A 19,132-nucleotide genomic window follows, 5' to 3' on the forward strand; every position below is an offset into this window, starting at 1 on the left:
AGGCTAGCGCTCTACCACTTGAGCCACAGCGCCACTTCCGGCTTTTTTCTTTTTGCTTATGTGGTGCTGAGGAATCGAACCCAGGGCCTCATGCTTGCAAGGCAAGTGCTCTACCACTGAGCCACCTTCCCAGCCCCTATCTCTGATATTCTTTGCACTCAAGGCTAACACTTTACCACTTGAGCCACAGCACCACTTTCAGCATTTTCTGAGTAGTTTCTTTGGAGATATGTGTCTCATGGACTATCCTTTCCTGCCTAGGCTGGCTCTGAGCTGTAACCTCAGATCTCAGCCTCCTGAGTAGCCAGGATTACAGGCATGAGCTTCTGGCACCCAGCCAAAATATTTTTTAAATCCAACAATGTATAGAAAGAACTAGATAGCATAACCAAGTAGGATTTTTCTCCAGGTACTCAAAGCTGGTTCAATACCAAAAAAAGCAATTTATACAATCCATCACACCAATAATGGCTAATAAAGAAATGCCATATTCTGTGAACATATGAAAAGTATTTGACAAAATCCAGTACCTGATGATGGTTTTTAAACACACACATACACACACACACACACACACACACACTTCAACAAACTAAGAATAGGAGCTTCCTCAACTTGATAAAGAATATTTCACCATAGAACATTTTCTCTAAGACTAATAACAGAGCATGGATGTTCCTTCTCACCACTGCTTCTCAGCATTGCTGTGAACTCTCTGGGTAGTGCAATAAGACAAGAAAAAGCAGCAGATGGTACACAGATTGGGAAAAGAGAAATAATGCTGACATTATTCAACATTTACAAGGGAGGTCAGAAAACAGCTTTACATTTGTAGTGGGAGGTTCCAACTCAGTCTGCAAGAACTATATCAGAGCCAGGCACTGGTGGCTCATGCCTTTAATCCTAGCTATTCTGGAGGCTGAGCTCTGAGCCAGGGAAAAGTCCCTGTGAGACTCTCATCTTCAATTAACCACTCAAAAACCAGGAAGTGGAATTGTGGCTCAAAGTGGTAGCATGCTAGTCTGGAGCAAAAGAGCTCAGGGACAAAACCAAGGTTCTGAGTTCAAGCCCCATGATTGGGTTGGGGGCAGAGAAGTACATCAGACCGGACCTGGGCATTGTTTGATTTCTCTTTGCCCATCTTTATTCAAGGTTGAACTCTCAAAGTTCATTCAGAAAAAGAAAGTTAGGTAGGCCTCTCTCTTCCAGGGTTAAAAAGAAGAGGCCACAAGGAGCCAAGAACCCCTGGGGAATATGGACCTAATGGAGGGCATTGTCTCCTGGGCCTAGACAGATGCCCCCAGGATTGATCCTCCTAGATTTTCTGCTCAGGCCCACAGAGTCTCAGGCCTTTCCTGCCACGTGGAAGATGCCAGGGCTGCACAGTTATTGATGCATGTCTAGATGGGTCTTGGAAGTACATGAAGCACTTTCCTGAATTCTAGTTCATTGATCATTGCAGCAACCTGAGAAGCTGGCAGAAACTGTCATTATTTTATTAAGACAAAACAGATGGATAATCTGAACTTCAGAGATGTCAATAGGCATGTCCAAGAAGTCAGCAAGAGAGCTCAGACACTGATCCAGATCTCCTGGTTCTAGACTCTGAGTCTTCCTGTAGTCAGTCTCCTGTCCTCCATAGACCTCACAAATCATCAGGACAATATTCAGCTTATCACTCACGCTTTCTGTGGTCCAAAGCACATCCAATAATCTCTGACCTGGAGCGGAGGTGCAGAAGGTGCAGAGGACAGGTAGTCCTCTAATGGAGGAGGAGCAAGTTAGGGAAGGAAAAACTTACTAACTCAGTGGTCCACCCAGGAATTAAATCTGAGATCCATTCCTGCTCTAGAACATGCCACAGATAAAGAACCTGGCAGTTTTCTTCTTCTTCCCGCCCAGAGAAGCCTTAAAAGTACAGCTGGGCCTGAGCCTTACTCCCAACTTGTTTTAGAAAAAGAGTTTGCATTCAACAACCTTCCTCCATCAACAGGCTATGGCATAAGTAAGGATTGTGTTCAGTGGGTTTCTGCTGTCCTAATTTCCCAGCTAAAGACCTAGATAGAGTGTCTAAATTTTCCTCCGGCTGACAGCTGTCCTAGATTTAGCCTCTCTGATGGATAAGTCTCCTTTCCCCTCCTGTGGCTAATGGATGCTGCTCCATCCCATCCCAGGCTTCCCTGATCACCCATCTTTAAGTTACTGACACTGCACCAAAGGCTCACTTACCATGTCTAGGGATATGTAAAGAAAAATGCCAAAATTCTACTGAGAGCTAGAAGAGAGAGAGAGCTGGGAGACACAGGGGCCCAAAGCTGGCAAAGGCGAGACTTGGTACCTCACGGAACTAGATCTCCAACCTATGCCCCATGTGCAATTCTCAACCTTTTCTTTTCTTTTTAATCAACAACATGACTCTGAAGTCCAGTTGGAAGAATAAATGGCAAGCATAACTGATGGCATTTTTGAAGAAGGAAAATCAAGATGGATTGTTGTGTTGGATTAAAACTAAGATGTAAGCTGAGTATTGGTGGCTTACCCCTGTAATCCTAGTTACTCAGGAGACTGAGATCTGAGAATCTCAGTTCAGAGTTGGCCCAGGCAGGAAAGTCCATTGGCCCAGGCAGGAAAGTCCATGAGACTCTAATCTCCAATTAACCACCAGAAAACCAGAAATGGAGCTTTGGCTCAAAGTGGTAGAGCACTAACCTTGAGCAAAAAACCTCAAAGATAGAGTCGAGGGCCTGAGTTCAAACCCCATAACTGAAATAAGTAAGTAAAGTAAATAAATAAACAAACAAGATGTAATACAAAGTTGCAAGTTGTTCATTTTATTGGTTTGTTCCATAGACAGTTATTAAGCTCTTATCTTGGGGCAGATGCTGGATCAGGCAATAGAAGGCTTAAGGTCCAAAAGGGACATAGTGTTTCTGTGTTTGAAGCCCCAGGAGGAAGGTCTGGAGTTCATGAGAGCAGAACCAGAGTCAGGCTCTGAGGCAAAGCTGATGGCCCCAGCCCTGTGGCTTGCCCAAGAGGACAACAGTGAGTGACAAGGCAAAGAGAAGTGGACAAAGTCTGACCCTTTCATCTATCTGGACAAAACACTCTGCAGCTTTGGACCTCAGGCAGTTATCGTGCAGGATTGGCCAAAAATTAATTACTTAAGATGGGCATGATGGCACATACTATAATCCCAGCTACTCAGGAGGCTGGGGCAGCCAGGGCAACTTGGCAAGACTGTATCACAAAGTAAAAATAAAATGGGCTAAAGGTGTAGCTCAGTGGTAAAACTTTGCCTAGTATATGCAAGCCCATGAACTACAAATAAAGTAACCCACAGATAATCATTGAGTACCAAGCATTTTATATGTACCATCTTGTTTAATCTTTACTTTGTTCTTCAGATGAGACTATTGGTATTCAGAGTGGTTAAGTGACTTGCTTGAAGCCACGCAGCTAGAAGTTGGTAAGGTCAAATATAGTCTCAGGTAGCTTGACCCCAGAGTCTGAGCTGCTAATCACAACCCTGCCCTGCCATTCAGGCAAGGACAAGTCTACATAGAATTTGAAATGAAGTGGACTTTGTTGGCTCAAATACAGCAAGAGTCACCATGACTCCACAGGCCTATGATGAGCCTAGTTACAGCTCAATTGTGAACATTTGGAGGATGAAGGAAGCTCTAAGGTCATTCAATCCAATCACCCTTATGACACCAGAAGCCCATATAGATCCAGGCCATTGGAGCCCCATGACTATCAGTGCCAAGCAGATAAAAGTTTTGAGTAGATATTTCTCTAGAAGGTCACCTCTTGAGGGCTGATGAGGAAACATCACATTGCCTGCCAAGAGCCTACAGCAAGTTGAGAGCATTATCATCTCACTTGGCCTTCCTGTTCCAGTGCTGGAGATGCCCCCAGCCCTCCGCATGGTCCCTAAGCTGGATACAAAATGCAGCTGCCAAGGAGGGGACGTGGAGGGAGGGGTGCCATTCTGAGCATGCTCAGAACTCCTACCTCTCTCTGCTCCCTCTGTAGGCAAAGTTCTTCTGTCTCTTCCATCAGTTTGTCTGTCAAAGCAAGCACACATGAGAAGCTCACTCAGACAAGAGGTCCTGAGGGGGCAGGTGCCTGAGGGTGACCTCCATCACCCGCCCCCTGCCCTCTCTCAGGGACGAGGTCAGCTCCTCTGATAGCCAGGCTTTGGGACCAACTCTGCTGAATGAAGCTGCCTTGCTGACCCAAACTGCTCGCCTCCTTTCTGGTCATTGAGAACAATGCTTTGTGCATTGATGGGGCTATGAGGGTGGAGGCTCAAGTGGGTATCTCCTGTCACTATCCACTGGTGAATAGGAGGACAGAATCCTAAGGGTGAGGAGAGTGGTGACTGGAGCCAGCAGAGGGGAACCAGTGCTGGTCTGCCAGAGTCTAAGAAGGTGAAGGAGAACAGGTCCCAGGCAAAGAAACCAGATCCCACCTCACTTCCTCTGTGCTTACCAGCCAGTGGGGGGAGTACGGAGCCTAGACCCCTGCAACCAGGTTGACAATGGCTGGGGGTAGGAGTGGGTCTCTACATAACAGAAGTAGAAACTGAGGCTTGGAGAAGTTAATATGTCTAAAGATGGGCACAGTTAAGGGATGGGCTCTATCACTGAGGGTAGAGCCCAGGTTATTTTACCCAAGTTATGCTGGCCATAAGGACCTTTCCTGCACCTTAAAGCCCTCCAGGTATCAAACTGTCTGCTAAGCCCCAACAGAGACATCTCCACCCCTTGCCTAGGACTGCCATCAGGGAACCTCAGATTCCAGCCCACTCCCTTGCTTCAGCCAACCTAAATATTCCTGCTTTTCTTTAGCCAACTGCAGCCCCTGGGCTTCCAGGCTTTTGATCATGGCTTCTCCCAGCTGGGCATTTTTCCAAGTCCTGAGGAGGGAGGGCAGATGGGACAGAAGAGAACAGAGAAAGAAACCCAAAATCGTTAAAGCAGAAGGGCTGAGGAGAAGGTGAATGTACGTTCAGTTCGTTATGCCTGCTCATTCTCTCCAGAATCGCAGCCGGCACTCACTCTGGCCACTGGGCTCCAAGCCACCAGCATTGATCGCTTACAGTAACTGGAGCCTGGCAGGGCTGCAAAGTGGGCCATGGGGGCTGGGCCAAGAGCACTTGCAAAGCAGAGCAGAGCAGAGATTACATCCTGGTTAGCTTTCTGTATCACTGCATGCCTAGCACCTACACAAAGCCAGGCACAGGGCATGCATGACTGTTATTTGTCAGACCAAAGTTATGACTCAGCTCACATGGACAGGAATTTGAATAGTGTGTGTGTGTGTGTGTGTGTGTGTGTGTAGATGACTGTGTTGGGCTGGGGTTTCTGTGATCTAGACTCTGATTTATAAAATCTTAGTTCTAGTCTTTGCTAGGATTAACTACAGTTCTGGGGAGGTGAATTGGATGGAGGGAGAGTTTATAACCAATGACACTGGATTCACTCCCAAGAGTTGGAGGCAAAAGGCCTGCCACCTGTGACTGCTCACTCACGTATGGGACATAACAAGTGTCTCCTCCCCTCTCCCTAGTCAAGTCTCTGTGTCAGGACGCCAGCTGAGAAGCAGGGAGCTCTGGGCAGGCCCAGCCCAGCCCCTTCTCTCCTGGCTTACCCACAGCCCTCCTGGCAGATACTTACACCTTCCCAGACTCCTGCAGCATCTCCAGCCATTGTGTCTGCTCAAACTCGGACTCAGCAGCCAGCAAGATGTTCCCCTGCCAGGAAGAAGAGCCAGGGTATGCCATTCTGAGGCCGAGGAAGGCCCTCTCCTCCCTCCCCTGCCCCGCCATCCAGGGCACTGATAGGCCTCCCAGGCTAGGCTGTGCAGGGCTGTTCCGAGGGAACAAAAAACAAGAAGCTGTTCTGCCCTGGCACTCACATGAAAGTCCTGGTGTGAGATCTTCATGGCGTAGGGCATGCTGGGCTCTTCCTTGGCCTCTACCAGGCAGCCCCCCAGAGGGATGACTCCCTGCAGAAGAAGCAGAATAGGCAGCTCTCACCCCACATAACTCATCACTCAGTAGCCCCTGGAGAAAGCCAGGTGCTGCCAACATCCCAGACCAGACTCTAGACCCCAGCTCAACTGTACAGAGGCCAGCACTGACTCCCAGAAGAAAGAGGAAGGGCTGAACAGGCTTTGAGGTAGAGGAGGGTACAGGTACGGGAGGGAATTTTCTCTCCAGACTCTCAGCTAGACCACAGCAGGACAACTCCTGGTATTCCTACTCCCACCCCCACGCAGAGGCTCTGTGGCCAGAGGCATCTCACCTTGGGATGTATATTGAAGTACTTATTGGATTCAAAGCTCTTTCTCTCGCTCTCAGAGTAGTAAAGCAGAAAGCTCTCTTTGATGATAAAAAACCTATAGTGAGTGATGGGGAGAAAAGAGTAACCAGGAGAGAAGGGGTGAGGTCTCTCGGGACAAGAGCCTACATTCCATGTTGCACAAAGGCCTCAGTTGGCCAGCCATCCTCCACTGTAGACAGTACAGCCCCCACACCAGGACAGGGAGGAGGGAGGCCCAGGGCTGGATGCCAGGGCTGCCTGCCTCTGTGCCCCCTGAGCTGATACCGCTGGCACAGCAGAGCACCTGTGGCCCTTCCCCTTGGGTACTCTCACCCCTTGAGTGATCTCTCAGTCACTTAGGAGCTCCCCCCCCCTGCAGAGCAGAGGACAGGAGGCAGGTGATTGTAAGATGGGGTCTTTTGGTGTCATCTTGAGAGCTGGCAACCAAATGGAACTAGGCACCCAACTGGTAAGGCCGTCCCTTAACATCCCTTATGTCTCAAACCGCTCACAGCCTCCCTCCAGAATTCATGTCTAACAGGACCATTGTGCCCTTAAGCGTGGGGTGGTGACTCCTCAGTGTCAGCTCCAGCACTGAGCCTACCCTGGGGCCTCTTAAAAAAACTGATGAGCATTAAGTGTTCTCCAGGGGGAAGAGTCAATCAATGGGGCCTCAAAAGTCAGACACCCAGAATGGCTGACTCCTTCCTCCAGGGCACAGTTGCAGTGATGCAATGTGAACAGAAGGCATAAGGATTCTGAGTTGTTCTTGTTGTACATATGCGGGGGTGGGGGGGGGGGGGGGGGAGAGAAGTCAAAGCAGTGGCACATTGTACTTGCTAGGACGGCTTACAATAGCCAACAGTGGGTACCTCTCTCCCCTGCTCTGCATTTGGTGACAAGGCGTTAGCCACTTGATATTAGCCATGGAGTATTTACATCAGAAAGTCAAATGCTACAGAACCGCCAAGCCCCACCCCAAGAACCTGTTTGCTGTTTGTGTGTTTGGGGGGGGGTACGTGCCTGTGTATGCGTGTGCATGCACACCACCACTGGGATTTGATCTCAAGACTTGTGCCAGATCAGCTTTCAGGCTCAACCAGTTGAGACCCTCTTCTGCCCAAGCTGGCCTTGAACCATCATTCTCTTACCTCAACTTCTTGAGTAGGATTGCAGGTAGGAGCCACCAGCACCCAACTAAGAGCCTGCTCTTAACACCACTAGCTAGCACCTTCTTGTGAGGTGCTGGAGAAGTTGCTGGTAGGCATCAACAAGCCAGAGAATCTGTAGGTCCTGCCAGCCGTGGGGCCGTGGGACCTCGTCCGAGGACACAGCTGCTGTGCGGCAGGTGGAGGGGCAGGCCTGGGTCTGGGAGAACTGCCATCTCTCCTCTCCTGAGCAGAGTGAAGTGCTTTGGTGTGAGCCTAAGCCAACTAATTGGTTTGAGTGGGTTTGACTGTTTTGTTTTCTGAATCAAGGCTCATTTCAAACGATTCTTATACTTCAGCTTCCCAAGTAGCTGGAATTATAGATGCATCACTAGTGCACTTGGCTTCAACCTATTTTCTTTATTTGTCTGACCCTTTCTGCCCAATCACTTAACAAATACACCCTGTGAACCTGGTGACACTGCTAATGCCAACGATTCTGAGAGCACACGAATACTACCTACTTCTGAACTAGGTGACATTCTGGCCCTCCTACCCACCCACCACTCCACTTTCCCACCATTTCTGCCCTTCAGTGTGTCTATGCTCTAGAGATCTGTGGAACTCAGATGGAGACAGTGCTGCTCCACCTGGCCTGGCCTCCCACCCCTGGCCTCCCACCATGTTTCTTCTGGCTGAGGCCTCCTCACCCAGTTCTCATCCCCAGACCAGCCCACAGTGATGTCTGGCACTTCCTTGTACACTTAGCTCTTAGTACCAGCTGGCACACTCCATGTGCTTTTCTTGTCCAAAGGAGGTCACTGGGCTTCTGGAAGGCAAGGTCATGCCACTGCCATCCCCTGAGTAAGGTAGATATCTTCTACCTGTTTCCAGAAAATATCACAGAATAGGTAAGGGTGTAAGGTGGTACCAGATACACCTGTCACCGGCTGGCTGGTAAGGTGGGGATTAGACAATCGCACCCAGCTCTCTGAGCTTTGGGTTTTGTTTTTTTAATCACCAGTAGAGTAAGGTAAAACATCTGCCTTATCTGATCATACAAAATAACATTTATTGAAATGAACTCCAGCAAATGGAAACAAGAAGTTTTCTTTTTCTTTTGTTCTGTTTGTCCATTTATATGTCTTTGGGAGTACAAGGGGGAGGCACAGAGATGGGGGGATAAAGATAAATAAATGCAGCAGTGGTACTCACTGCACACTATGTTAAAAATGAACTATACGACTTGTGGGTGGGGACAGGAGGAAAAATCTGGGAGTGAGGGAAGGGGTGACACTGTCCAAAAAGAAATGTACTCCATACCTGACTTATGCAACTGTTAACCCCTTTGTACATCACCTTTATACTAACAAAATTAAAAAAAATACCTGCCTTAGGAAGATGCCAGTGATACACACACCTGTAATCCTAGTTACCCAGGAGGCTGAGATCTGATGATCTCAGTTCAAAGCCAATCCAGGCAGGAAAAGTCCATGAGACTCTTATCTCCAATTAACCTCAAAAAGTCAGAAGTGGCACTGTGGCTCAAGTGGTAGAACACTTTAGAAAAAACGCTCAGGGACAGTGCCCAGGCCAAAAGTTCAAGCCCCAGGACTGGCAAAAAAAATTGAATTAAAAACAATTTAAAAAAACCCTGCCTTATAAGGGGATGGTAAGAAGCAGTTGAGTGTGGGCTCCTCACTCTGCCAGACCCAAATCTGTGGTAACTAGTGGCACAGATCCACCTCTGGCCCTGCCCCATTCAGCAGCACCAGAAATACTGCTGGTGCCTCTCCATGAGTACAGTGAAGTCCTAACCCCAAGTGACTGTATTTGGGGCTAGGGCGTTTAGGAGAAACTAAAGTTAAATAAGCTAATAAAGCCAAGGCTCTAATCCAATAGGGCTGTAGCTCTATAAAAAGAGGAAATCACCTTTCTCCTTCCTTTCTCTATCCCTTGCCCCATCTGCTATATGGAAACATACCAAGACTGAGAAGTTGACCCATCTTCACCAGAACCCAATGATGCTGGGTGATGGTGGTAGGGGTTGATATTAGCCAAGGTGGGCAGAGAAAACTAATTAATCTTCGCTAGATGTGGTGGTACCTTCCTGTAATCCTGGCACTCAGGAGGCTGAGGAGAATTTTGAGTGAGGACAGCCTGGGCTGCAAGATCTTATCTTGAATTTTACGAAAGGTGATTTTTGAGGAGGGAGAAGTTGTTCCAGGCAGAGAACCCACAGGTGCAAAGGTCCTGAGGTGAGAAGGAGCCTGGCTCTGGAAGGCTCTGCAAGGTTGAAATCAGCTGGCTGTAGCTGCTAAACTAACAATGGCAGCTTACACTCCTTCAGCGCTTACCACAAGCCACACCTGCCTCCACGCAGTTACCTCTGCCAGTGCACTTAACACTCAAGGTATATTAACTCTCCAGCATCCTACCACACAGGTGCTCACATGGGCTGGAATGAATGGAGGACAAACATACCAGAAGTCACACCGCTGTTTTGTGGAGGCTGGCTTTTTCTCCTGAGGGCTTTGAGCGGGAGGGGCCTGATCTACCTTACATTGCAAAGGTGTGTCCTGACTGTTGAACTGAGAACTGGAGTACTGGGGTAAGGGTGGGGAAAGCTGCTAAAGAACCAGTGCCACCCAACATCACACGGGTGGGCAATCCTTAGCATTTGCCCTGCACACAGGCTGGGTCCCTAGATGTCACTCCCTTTCATGTGAAGTGCAGCATAGAGACAGGCAAGTGATGGAGGTCCTGAGCAGCCTTTGCCCCTTGTTAGCTGGACTGCAGCAGGCCGCGGGGCTGCCCTGGCTGCAGGGATTGCTAAGGGCCCACACACAGGTGCCACACCTAGCCCAGCTGCAGCTGTTTTCATCTTGGTGGGGGTGAGGAAGGGGAGGAGTGCTGGCAAAGACCTGGGGGAAGAGGGCAGCCTCCCAGCTAGCAGTGATGTGAATCAGTCACCACTGGCTCATTTGGCAAGCATGCTTTGAAGACCCAAAGGGCTGGCTTTGCTTATCAACCTGCCTCAGTGGTGGCCACTGCCATGATTATCAGCAGCTGGGGGGTCCAGAGTCCATGTGCCCTGCACGGAGAAAGAGCCAGTTCTCATTCTCACCCCTCCTCCCAAAGTCCTCTCACTCAGCTGAAAGCTGGGATCCACCACATTCCAGGCTTTGTGGAGCTGAGCTGGGTATGTAAAGGCTGGCACACCATTCTCCTATATGGGCTACTATGCTGGGAGCTCTACCTGCATGTGTGTGTGTGTGTGTGTGTGTGTGTGTGTGTGTGTACATATATAGATAATTTTTTTTGCACTGTTCCTGAGCTTTTTGTTCAAGGCTAGCACTCTACACTCGAGCACAGTGCCACTTCAGGCTTTTTCTGCTTATGTGGTGCTGAGAAATCAAACCCAGGTTCTAGGCTAGTGCATGCTAGGCAAGTACTCTACCACAAAACCACATTCCAAGCCTGAGCTCTGCATATATTGAGATTTTTGTTTGTTTGTTTTCCCCCTCATTCTGGGGTTTGAGCTCAGGGCCTGGAGCTCTTCTTGCTTGGTTTTCCACTCAAGTTAGCCCTTGAGCCACACCTCCATTTCTGGTTGTTTTGCTGGTTCATTGGAAATAAGAGGCTTTCAGATTTGTCGGCACAGTCTGGCTTTCAGATCATAATCTTGAGATCTCATCCTCCTGTGTAGCTAGGATTACAGGGTTGAGCCACCAGTGCCCTGCTTCTCTGGTCTTAAAGAACAGCATTTTTACCCCTAGATGGCAAAACATTTAGAAGGCAGCAAGACATCCACTTTGCTACGTGTTTAACTGACATTGTCTTATTTAAACACTCTGAGGTGGAGGGATTTTATTTCTATATTTTCTACTTCACTGGTGAAGAAACTAAGACAAAGAGAGATGGAGCAATGGAACAGTGGCATCCTTGGAACTCAGCTCTCTCTACTGACAAAGCTGACATTGTGACTGCTTGCTCTCTGTGTGGCCTGGGGCTCCTTGTCCCTTCTGACCAGGAATTGTTGGTCTCCAGAAAGCTGGTCAGCTCAGGCCAGAGAGCTTTAAGGAGTCGCCAGGCATAGGCAGGTACTGTGCTAAGTTCTGGGGTATGTTAACTCGCCTTCGTCAGGCGTTTACCAATGAAAGCATGAGAGTATGCAGCCAGCAAAAAAATTTTAAGTAGCTCATTTTCAGCTCTGATTTTGTGTCAGGCACTGTTGTAGTAACAGCATTCTATGTGTTAATTCATAAGTAGGAGAGGAAACTGAAGCATGGAGAAGCACTATGCCCTGAATTACATGGCTCAGAAATGGGGGTGCTAGAAGACTTGAAAAGCACAGGTAAAGGAGCAGGAAGCTACACCACAGCATTGCAAAGTCCCAGTGTTATATCTATCACAACATTGCAAACCAGCAAATTAGCATATGACAACATTTAAAAAACTATGTTATTATATCACAACATTGTAAAGCACCAGCATGCATGACAACATAGTAAGCTTATATGACCCACAGGAAGAGTTGAGGCAGGAATGAGTGATGTAGAGGGCCCAGACAAGGGACCTTCTCTGAGAAGTCACAACTAAGCAGAGCTTTAAAGAATAAATAGGAGTAGCTTAGAAATTTGTCCAGAAGTAGGGCTGGGAAGGTGGCTCAGTGGTAGAGCGCTTGCCTTGCATGCCTGAGGCCCTGAGTTCGATTCCTCAGCACCACATAAGCAAAAAGAAAAAAGCTGGAAGTGGCACTGTGGCTCAAGTAGTAGAGCGCTAGCCTTGAGCTGAAGAGCTGAGGGACAGCGCCCAGGCCCAGAGTTCAGGCCCCACGACCAGACCCCCCTCCCCCCAAAAAAGGAATTTGTCCAGAAGAGGGAGACATGTATTATAGACAGAGAGAAAGGCATCTGGAGAAGTTATCAGAGTTATATCTGGGATTACATGCAGATAAGTGCAAAAGGGACAGCTAGTAAGGCAGGGAAGCTGAGGGGGAGGGGGAGGAAGGAGTAGATGACAGTCAGAGAACCAGGGTTCAGAGCAGGGCAGGCTTCAGACTGCAGGCAGGAGCTGCCAGAGGATCTTAAACAAGTTATAGTAAGGGGGTACAAAGGAATCCACAGCCAGGCAAAGTGACCAATTAGGAGTTATCAACAGGCTCATTAAATAACTAAGCAAGGGTTGAACTGACTGTGATTACATGGTAGCTTCCAGATTCCGTCTTTCCTTCCTTCCTTCCTTCCTCTCTCCCTTCCTTCCTTCCCAAGAACCTCATACTTTCTAGGCATGCAACTCTAACACTGATGGATGAACCAGCCTTTTTCTTTTTCTTTCTTTGTTTTTTTGTACTTGTTTTTCTTTAGATAGAGCCCTTTCCCCCCTTGGTCTATGTCTGGACTGCAAGCCTATGTCATGCTTCTCATATCAGCCAGAATGACAGATATACACCACCATACCTAGCTATTGATTGAGAAAAGGTCTTGTCATTGTTTTGCTTGAACTGGTCTCACACTACTATCCTCTTGGTCTCAGCCTCCATGTAGCTATGAGCCACCCCACCCAACAGGGCTCCTATCCTCGAAGTCTTATGCTCAGAGTGCAATAATGTCCCTCCCAGAGTTATTGCTAGTTAATAACACCTGATTCCTGAGAGATCAGACTTGAGATGAGAAAAATGTCCATCAGACCACCAGCACTTTCTCTGGGGGACAGTTCCTGTCACAGAAAGACCCAACTAGGACACTCATCTGAGCTCCTTAAGTTTTGGAGATGAAAATGCTAAATTTGAGAGTATTGGCTGGGAAGGGTTTTGAATGACAGGGTGCTAGAAACTGGAAGTTGAGGGAATCCTGCAGGGCAATGGGGAGGAGGTGTGGTGAGTGCAGAGGAAAGACCCCTCACCTCGAAACACATAAGAGACAGTTCTACAGGGACAAGAGAGAGTGGGCAGCAGAGGAGGTCTGAGAAAATGGGGAGCTAAGACTCAGTCAGTGGGTGCGTGAACTGTGCCTACCTGCTTCTCCGTGCCACATCTTCATTTCAACAAAGTTCACTTGACCCATTAAGACCCAGGCTGGGGATGTGGTTTATTGGTAGAGTGCTTGCCTAGCATGCATGAAGCTCTGGGTTCGATTCCTCAGTACCACATACACAGAAAAAGCCAGAAGTGGCATGTGGCTCAAGTGGTAGAGTGCTATCCTTGAGCACAAGAAGCTCAGGGACAGTGCCAGGATCTAAGCTCAAGCCCTAGGACTGGCAAAAAAAAAAAAAAAAAGACCTTGTACAAAAGGCTGGGGAGGGGTAACTGTGGGGAGGGAGAGGTGACTGAGGTACAAGGTGAGCTCCGCTTCTGGTTGTGCAACAAGGAGCTACTACATCAGACAGTGAAGCCATTTGTGAAGGAAGAAACCTGAGTCTACAGCCTCGTGGGGACCAGCAGGAAACTAGTGTACAATTTACATTTGTAAAGTATTTGATACCCCCTACTGTTAAGTTGGCCACAAGAGCTGGGCACTGGTGGCTCATAACTATAACCCTACTACTCAGGAGGCTGAGATGTGAGGATCAAGGTTCAAAATCATCCCAGGCAGAAAAGCTTGTAAGACCCTTTATCTACAATTAACCTAAAAAACCTGGGAGTATAGCTGCGGCTCAAGCAGTAGGATGCTCTCCTTGAGCAAAAAAGCTCAGGGATAGTGCCTAGGCCTTGAGTTAAGCTGCAAGACTAGCACACCTCCATACACAAACCAGTTTGATTCACCCCATCTCCAGATGAGACCCTGTGGACCCTGAGGCTGAGGGGATATTCCACAGGCTGAGCTAGTACCTAGGCACTGGCAGAACCAGAACTGGAACTTAGAGCTCCTGCCTCAGACTGGATTTACTCTCCACCCTCCCACAGCTGCTATCTGAAGAAATTATACCCTCGTGTGCAAGTCCCAGATACACAGAAGCTGAATTGCCTGTGAGCATGAGGTCTAGCCCCACGCAGAAAGAACTCACTCTCAAGCAAGGCATCAACAGTCCTTAAGGGAGGGGTGGGGAACAGAAGAAAGGCTGGTTCACATAGTTAACTCCCTTGACTTTGGCAGATGCAGTCTGTGACCCCAATGGAACCTGAGTTAACACATTTCATTTCCTGCCTGTGTGGCGGGGGAGAGGAGGGTGTCCATAGATTATGCACATCTCCCTAGACTAGGGGACAGCAATCTGGAGGGCCAGCAAGGCACCTTCCACCTGCTTTACCCCATGTTTCCTAGCCATTGGTTGAGGGGAATGACATCTCCAGGACAAGGAGAAGATAAGATAAAGTTTGAGGGTGAAAACACCATGGAATCTTCAGAGTAAAATAAATTGATCACTTGTTAGAGGGAGGGCGGGGGAGGAAGGTATACTTACTTCCCCAATTCCTGCCCCTTCTTCAATGCTAAGATAACTTCCTGCCAGTTCTTCTTCCCCTAGCTTTCCCATACACATTCACAGGAGAATACCTGCCTCTCAGCCCCAACGATGTTGCCAATATGGTAGAAGTTTGGGGAACACTTATAGATTGGGGACCCCTCTATAGTAGAAACACTACAGCCATGGTTACAGGATGCCTCACACAGCCAGCTGTGAGAGCAAACATCTATGTCACAGAATGGGACTGAGCCTGGTGTCGTGGAGCTGGCCAGATAAGCTCTTTCTCTCAGCACCTCTGTAATATTCTTCTCTGTAATAATGGCAAGCCCATTATTACAGTGTGATCTTTGAGAAATGGGACTCAGAGCCAAAGACAAAAATATAACTGTAGCTCAAATCCATATGAGAAGAATCTCCCCAATCTCCTTGGTATGATGACCACCATCTGTACAGATAATCTTTTCACATCTGTGTAGGTTGCCTCCTGAGAGCCGGAACACGTGGACACTATCCCATGGAATCCTTGGTACTTAAGCAACACTGAGTCCTAGCTCCCTGAGGGCCCATGGATGGCCCACAATGGGGAGACCGCTGGCCCAGACCCTGCTGGACCCCTCTGACTATCTTGCACCAGTGGAGAAAAGGGACCAGGAGTGTAGATGTCTCTGTCACAGAAAGAAGTTGGCTAGGTTCTCCTCAGGATTTGGGAGAAGAGATGGAGTGCTGAAAAGAGCATGCAACCCAGGAACCAGCTAGCCAGGCTGTGGGTTCAGCCTACCCCAATGTTGGCACTGGCCAAGGCTAAGACCTCTCTCTTGCCCCCTTATTGAGCTGCCCAGGTGTCTTCCCTGCTGTCAGACCAAGAGGAAGACAGTTATTCCTTTTACCGGCTAGATGCCCCTCCTAGATCCTTTCCTTACTCTTAGTTAATGCTTTTACCTTCCCTTTTTTTCCCCTTCCCTATTTTTACCCATGGAAAAATATGCTGGCAACTGAGTTTCAAGGGCATCTTCCTCCAGACTGGCAGGACTGCTTGGACAGTAGGGGATAGAGGCCATAATTCTAAAACAGATCTTGAGAGGAAGAGGTTTTATAGAGCCTGGCCAGCTGAAGCTGGTTCCATCCTGCCCACCACTTATTTATGCACACGGAGGTTTCTAGGCCCCCTCCTCTCAGCTGCCCACCAGGGCATCGATCGCTCTAATGGCAAACCTCTGCAGTGGCCTGGGCTGCCTTGTCCCAGTACTTTCCTGTGGCTGCTAATTAGCTGCTATCCAAAGACTACATCACAAATGGGAAACTGGAACCCAGGAGGCCCTGCTAGAGAGCAAGTGGGGGCTGGGCTGAGCATCATGCCTCCCACTTCCCCCAACCCGAGAGAGGGAGAGAGAGGGAGAGAGAGAGGGAGAGAGAGGGAGGGAGGGAGAGAGGGAGGGAGAGAGAGAGATGGTTACCAGAGTTGGGAGCATAAGCAGGCCTAGATGGGCAGGTGAGATGTTAATTCTTTCCAGGAGAAGGAGTCTGTGCTTAGTGGCAGTTACAGAGGAAGAAAGGGCACCAAGATGGCAATCTTCTTCAGTGGGGGTTGGAGGACTTGACTTGGAGCTGTATTTGCAGAGCATGTGCAGTGTCCTGACTTTGACCAATTGGGTTCCGTGTGGTTGTGAGGACCATGGATAGAGAATCTCTGGGTGCCCCAAGGCCCCTGCTAAGGCTTGTCAGGTTATCCTCAGCTTCATCATCGTGTTTTCTAGCTGAGAGCGCTTTCCTCCTGACAGTCTCCAAATCAACTGTGGGTGGAAGAATCCACTGCATGTACAGTATTTAGGGAGTCAGGGAACATACTCCAGAAAGGTGGGTGGGGGGTGGCCCTCAGGCACCTTTGCATTTACCAGATGCAACCAGGTGAAAGTGACTGGCAAGAAAAATTCTGGATGACAGCTCTAGAGGAATACTTCGGGACAGAAGCCAGACCTGATGGAGAAGAGAGTTGGCTTCCTGGAACAGCTGAGGCAGAAGAGGGGCAGCGGTATCCTGCTAATGGTGCTTGAGTCTCTAGGCAGCAGTCTCCTCCCCACTCTCCAGCCCCCCCACCCTGTCCTGGCAGAGACAGCCTTCCACTGGCCTTCAGGAGCTGAAGCTCAGGCAGCCAAACCCCAGAGCCCTCACATAACCTTCATGCTGTTCCAAACCTGCAGTTAAAGCACCAGAGATAAAACTGAACTTCAGAGAAATTCAAGGGATCTTTATCCCATTAAATCCCAGAGAGAAATCTATATAAGAAGTAATAAAATTAAGCACCTAATGCCAGCTGTGTAAAATTGCAAAATGCCATGCAGAGCTTCAATTGTTCTGTGGTCTTATAGAGATATTAAATTATTTATCAAAATTGAACATCCTAGGCACTACCACGTGCACATGGTCTGCTGGGAACACTGGAGGCCCCTTTGCTCAGGGCAGACTCATGGTGTGGGATGAGGAAAGAGCATGTGGAGGCATCCTTACTTTCCTAGAAGGGGGATGAGCCCTCCAGGGAACAGACAGGACAGCATCTGAGTGCTCAGCAGCATATGTTAGATCTGAAGTTGGCTTGAGACCTGCACCTGCAGCTTTGGAAGCTTCCTGTCAGTCCTGTGAACTCTTCCTCATCCTAATACTTCCCAGGCTCCTCAGGAATTGAAAAGAAGCTATGGACATCTGAAGAGCTGTCTGACGGGAGGGGGAGGGGTTGGGGGGGTGGAGGCTGCTCTGGTTCTCCTCTCCCCCTCACTTTTGACAGAACCAATCCATCCCCTCCCCGACTCCAGCCTCAACGATCCTCTCCAGGTCCTCCACCCCAGGCGCTGGACTCTTCCCTCCATATAGCTCAAGGGACAGTTTGGAAAGATTCCCAACACCTCTTCTCACCTACACTTCCTGGCCCCTCCTCTCTCTGCTGGACTGAACCTTCGAGAAGGGTCAGTGGCTCAAGTTCTACGTAAAGGTTGAGCCAGAGGGAAGGGAGACACTGGTGCCCCACTTTTGAGTTTGTCCCTCTAGACCTGGATGAAGGGATGGAATTGGCTGTGGAGGTCCAAGGAGGATATTTCTGTCTGGAGGTGGGACTTTTGGGGGGTACGGTCCGGTGAAACTTGACCCGCTACAGTGTGAGGTCTGCAGTCCGCACCCCGCGTCCTCACTCGAGGTTCAGCTCACTCCACAGACAAGGCCCCGCTGCTCCCAGGCCCGTGGTCCCACCCGGGCCCTCGGCGGAGGGAGTCCCTGGCCAAGCCCCCCATCTTCCAGGGTGACAGCAGTGGCCGGAGGGGGCTGGGAGGGCCCGAGGCCGGGGCTCCCTCCCCGGAGGTCATCTGGGGGTGAAGGGACGCACTCACCGCCGGGACCACTTGGCCGACGGTCTCCCGAAGGGCCGCTTCCACAGCACCCCGTACAGCTGCACTTTGGTGCTGATGTCCAGCGCGTCCGAGTCGGTCTGCTCGAGGGACGGCGACGGCGACACCGAGTTGGACTTGGACGTGAACATCATGTCTCAGCGGGACGGCCGCCGGCGCGGGGGACCGGAAGGACGGCCGGGGTCGACGCGGGGCACCGTCGGGGCGCGTGCGAGCGAGCACCAGAGCGGGCGAGCGGAGAGGCGGAGCGAGCCGGCTCGGAGCAGCTGCATTGAAGCGCGCCGAGCCCGGAGCGCGCCGCCGAGGGGTACGGGGCGCGCGGCCGGCGCCCGGGACCGAGCTGGGGATGGATGTCTGAGGGCCGGGCGGGAAGTCCGCGGGGAGGGCGGCAGCTCAGCCGGGAGCCGCAGCCTTCCCTCTCCCCCGCCCCCCCCCCGTGACAGCCCCAGTTCTGGTGGCCCCGATTGGCTGGGAGTGACAGGTGCGCGCCAATCAGGGCGGGCGCGGACTGGAGGGCGTCCGGAAGGTCCCGGCCCGCGGCCGCTGCAGGTTTCGGCCACAGCACCTCCCCAAGCCCAGCCCGGGCGCCTGGCCCCTCCTCGTGCAGCGCCCACGTGGAAACGGGGGTCCCTTCGCAGATAACCACGATCTCTGCGTGAGGGAGAGGAAGGAGCAAGGGCGTGGTGTCCTGGACTTGAGATTCCAGAAGAGCCTTCTCGTAGTTCCCTCTGTCAGCGGAGGGAGCCTTGGTTTTTCTCTCCCGCATAGAGGAAAGGCAGCCAAGCGCTTGGCAGGAGGATGGCGGGGTACAACTTTGTACTAGTGCCCGTCCCGAGGCGACGTTCCACCAAGGTTA

The 19,132-nt window shown here is 50.0% G+C and overlaps 1 protein-coding gene across 1 annotated transcript in view; it reads right to left on the minus strand.

Moving 5' to 3' along the window:
• The window catches only part of Plekhd1 (pleckstrin homology domain containing, family D (with coiled-coil domains) member 1), a 29,444-nt gene extending 10,947 nt beyond the window's left edge, over window positions 1-18,497 (minus strand). Inside the window, exons 1-6 of the mRNA XM_013014435.1 lie at window positions 18,259-18,497; window positions 6,312-6,405; window positions 5,923-6,012; window positions 5,682-5,758; window positions 4,830-4,921; window positions 4,015-4,067 (exon numbers count right to left, since the gene is read on the minus strand). Of these exons, the coding sequence (XP_012869889.1) occupies window positions 4,015-4,067; window positions 4,830-4,921; window positions 5,682-5,758; window positions 5,923-6,012; window positions 6,312-6,405; window positions 18,259-18,410 (558 nt within the window). The 5' untranslated portion in view covers window positions 18,411-18,497. The remainder of the gene's footprint in view (window positions 1-4,014; window positions 4,068-4,829; window positions 4,922-5,681; window positions 5,759-5,922; window positions 6,013-6,311; window positions 6,406-18,258) is intronic.
• Window positions 18,498-19,132: the final 635 nt, after the last annotated feature.

Source organism: Dipodomys ordii, unplaced genomic scaffold (genome assembly GCF_000151885.1).
Source record: "Dipodomys ordii isolate 6190 unplaced genomic scaffold, Dord_2.0 Scaffold2, whole genome shotgun sequence".
Taxonomy (NCBI): Eukaryota; Metazoa; Chordata; class Mammalia; order Rodentia; family Heteromyidae; genus Dipodomys; species Dipodomys ordii.